We start from the raw sequence: 2,202 nt of genomic DNA, 5'->3' as shown, positions 1-2,202 counted from the left end.
CTGCTCTTAAATATCTTATTTTCCTTAAGAGACTTATCCCTGCTTTTTCACAGAAGCTGTTAGTTTCTCTTTTATTTGTCTGCTTATAATCTCTCTCAAACCCTCCCATAGTTCCCCTGACTCCTGCAGATTCCAGATGCTCCAGTACATCACCTCACTCCCTTGTGTTTTCTGCATTACCAACATGTTATACAGAGTATGCTGATACTGGCCGGGCATGGTGGCTCATGCCTGTAATCCCAGCACTTTGGGAGGCTGAGGCAGGTGGATCAAGAGTCAGGAGTTTGAGACCAGCCTGACCAACATAGTGAAACCCCGTCTCTACTAAAAATACATAAAGTTAGCCAGGCGTGGTGGCAGCCACCGGTAATCCCAGCTACTCGGGAGGGAGAATTGCTTAAACCCAGGAGGCAGAGGTTGTAGTGAGCTAAGATCACACCATTGCACTCTGGCCTGGGTGACAGTGTGAGACTCCTTCTCAATAAAAGCAAAGTATGCTGATACTTTCGATGTCTGAGTCAAGTGATCCAGAATCTTGTTTTCTGTCAGACTTTAAACATGCCAGAATCAGGGATTAAGTTCCAATGTTTTCTTGCTTTTCTAGAGAAGAGTTCTAAATTGGGAAGCAATGCAGGAAATAAGCCACTTAAAAATCAACATGGATTAACTCTTCAGTTACATCTGGCTGAATGGCAGCCACTTCAAGCTGTAAGGAATATTTATGGATGTAAGCATGTTGAAAAATCTATCAGTGACAATTCTTCAGTTTTACCAGTTCAAATAAGTGTTTCCAATGTCAAAACCCATATTTTTAATAACTACAAAAATGATTTCGTTTTTTCTACAATACTCCCACAAGAACAGAAAATACACATTAGGGGAAAACCTTATGGATGTAAAGAGCATGGCAAAGTCTTCAGAGCGTCTTCAAGCCTTATTAACCATCAAGTAATCCATATTGCAGATGTACCTTACAAACAAAGTGACTGTGGCGAGATCTTTAGTAGCAATTCAAACCTTGCACAACATCAAGGAATCCATAGTGGAGAGAAGCCTTACAAATGTAATGAATGTGGCAAGGTCTTCAATCAGAATTCATACCTTGCACAACATCAGAAAATTCATACTGGAGAGAAACCTTACAATTGCAATGAATGTGACAAAGTCTTTAGTCACCATGCCTACCTTGCACAACATAGGAAAATTAATACTGGAGAGAAGCCTTACAAATGTAGTGAATGTGGCAGAGCATTTAATGTGTGTTCCAGTCTTACTGCTCCTCTTGTAATCCATACTGGAGAGAAACCTTATGATTGTAAGGAACGTGGCAAGGTCTTCAGTCACAAGTCTTCCCTAACCATTCATCGGACAATTCATACTACACAGAGACCATACAAATGTAAGGAATGTGGCAAGGGCTTTAGTCGAATTGCATTCCTTGTGAGGCATCGGAAAGTTCATACTGGAGAGAAACCTTACAAATGTAATGAGTGTGGCAAGGTCTTTATTGGCAATTCACGCCTTGCACGACATAGGAAAATTCATACTGGGGAGAAGCCTTGCAAATGTAATAAATGTGGCAAAGCATTTAGACAGTATTCAGATCTCACTGCCCATTTTCTAATCCATACTGGAGAGAAACCTTATGAATGTATAGAGTGTGGCAAGGTCTTCGGGCACAAGTCTTCCCTAACCTATCACTGTAGAATTCATACTGGAGAGAAGCCTTGCAAATGTAACGAATGTGGCAAGGTCTTCCGTCAGAATTCACACCTTGCACGACATAGGAAAATTCATACTGGAGAGAAGCTTTACAAATGTAATGAATGTGGCAAGGTCTTCAGTCAGAATTCACACCTTACACAACATAGGAATATTCATACTGGAGAGAAGCCTTACAGTTGTAATGAATGTGGCAAGGTCTTCAGTAGGAATTCACACCTTTCACGACATAGGAAAATTCATACTGGAGAGAAGCTTTGTAAATGAAATGAATGTGGCAAGGTCTTCAGTCAGAATTCACCCCTTGCACAACATAGGAATATTCATACTGGAGAGAAGACACAGTTGTAATGAGTGTTGCAAGGTCTTTAGTAAAAACTGAATCCTGGTACAACATTGGAGAATTCATACCAGAGAGAAGCCTTAAAAATTTAGTGAAGCTGGCAGGGCACAGTGGCTTACACCTGTATTCCCATTACT

At 40.8% G+C, this 2,202-nt stretch overlaps 1 protein-coding gene and 1 pseudogene across 1 annotated transcript in view; both read left to right on the top strand.

Annotated features, from left to right (window-relative positions):
- LOC105528986 overlaps nucleotides 1-2,202 on the top strand; it is a 16,701-nt pseudogene that overhangs the window by 4,603 nt on the left and 9,896 nt on the right.
- LOC105528981 (zinc finger protein 534-like) overlaps nucleotides 559-2,202 on the top strand; it is a 3,548-nt gene continuing 1,904 nt past the window's right edge. The window contains 2 exon segments of the mRNA XM_011966036.1: nucleotides 559-2,060; nucleotides 2,062-2,102. Of these exon segments, the coding sequence (XP_011821426.1) occupies nucleotides 559-2,060; nucleotides 2,062-2,102 (1,543 nt within the window).

This window comes from Mandrillus leucophaeus, unplaced genomic scaffold, assembly GCF_000951045.1.
Source record: "Mandrillus leucophaeus isolate KB7577 unplaced genomic scaffold, Mleu.le_1.0 Scaffold74, whole genome shotgun sequence".
NCBI lineage: Eukaryota > Metazoa > Chordata > Mammalia > Primates > Cercopithecidae > Mandrillus > Mandrillus leucophaeus.
Note: the sequence above shows the minus strand (reverse complement) of the source record. Positions and strands in the feature narration are given on the sequence as shown.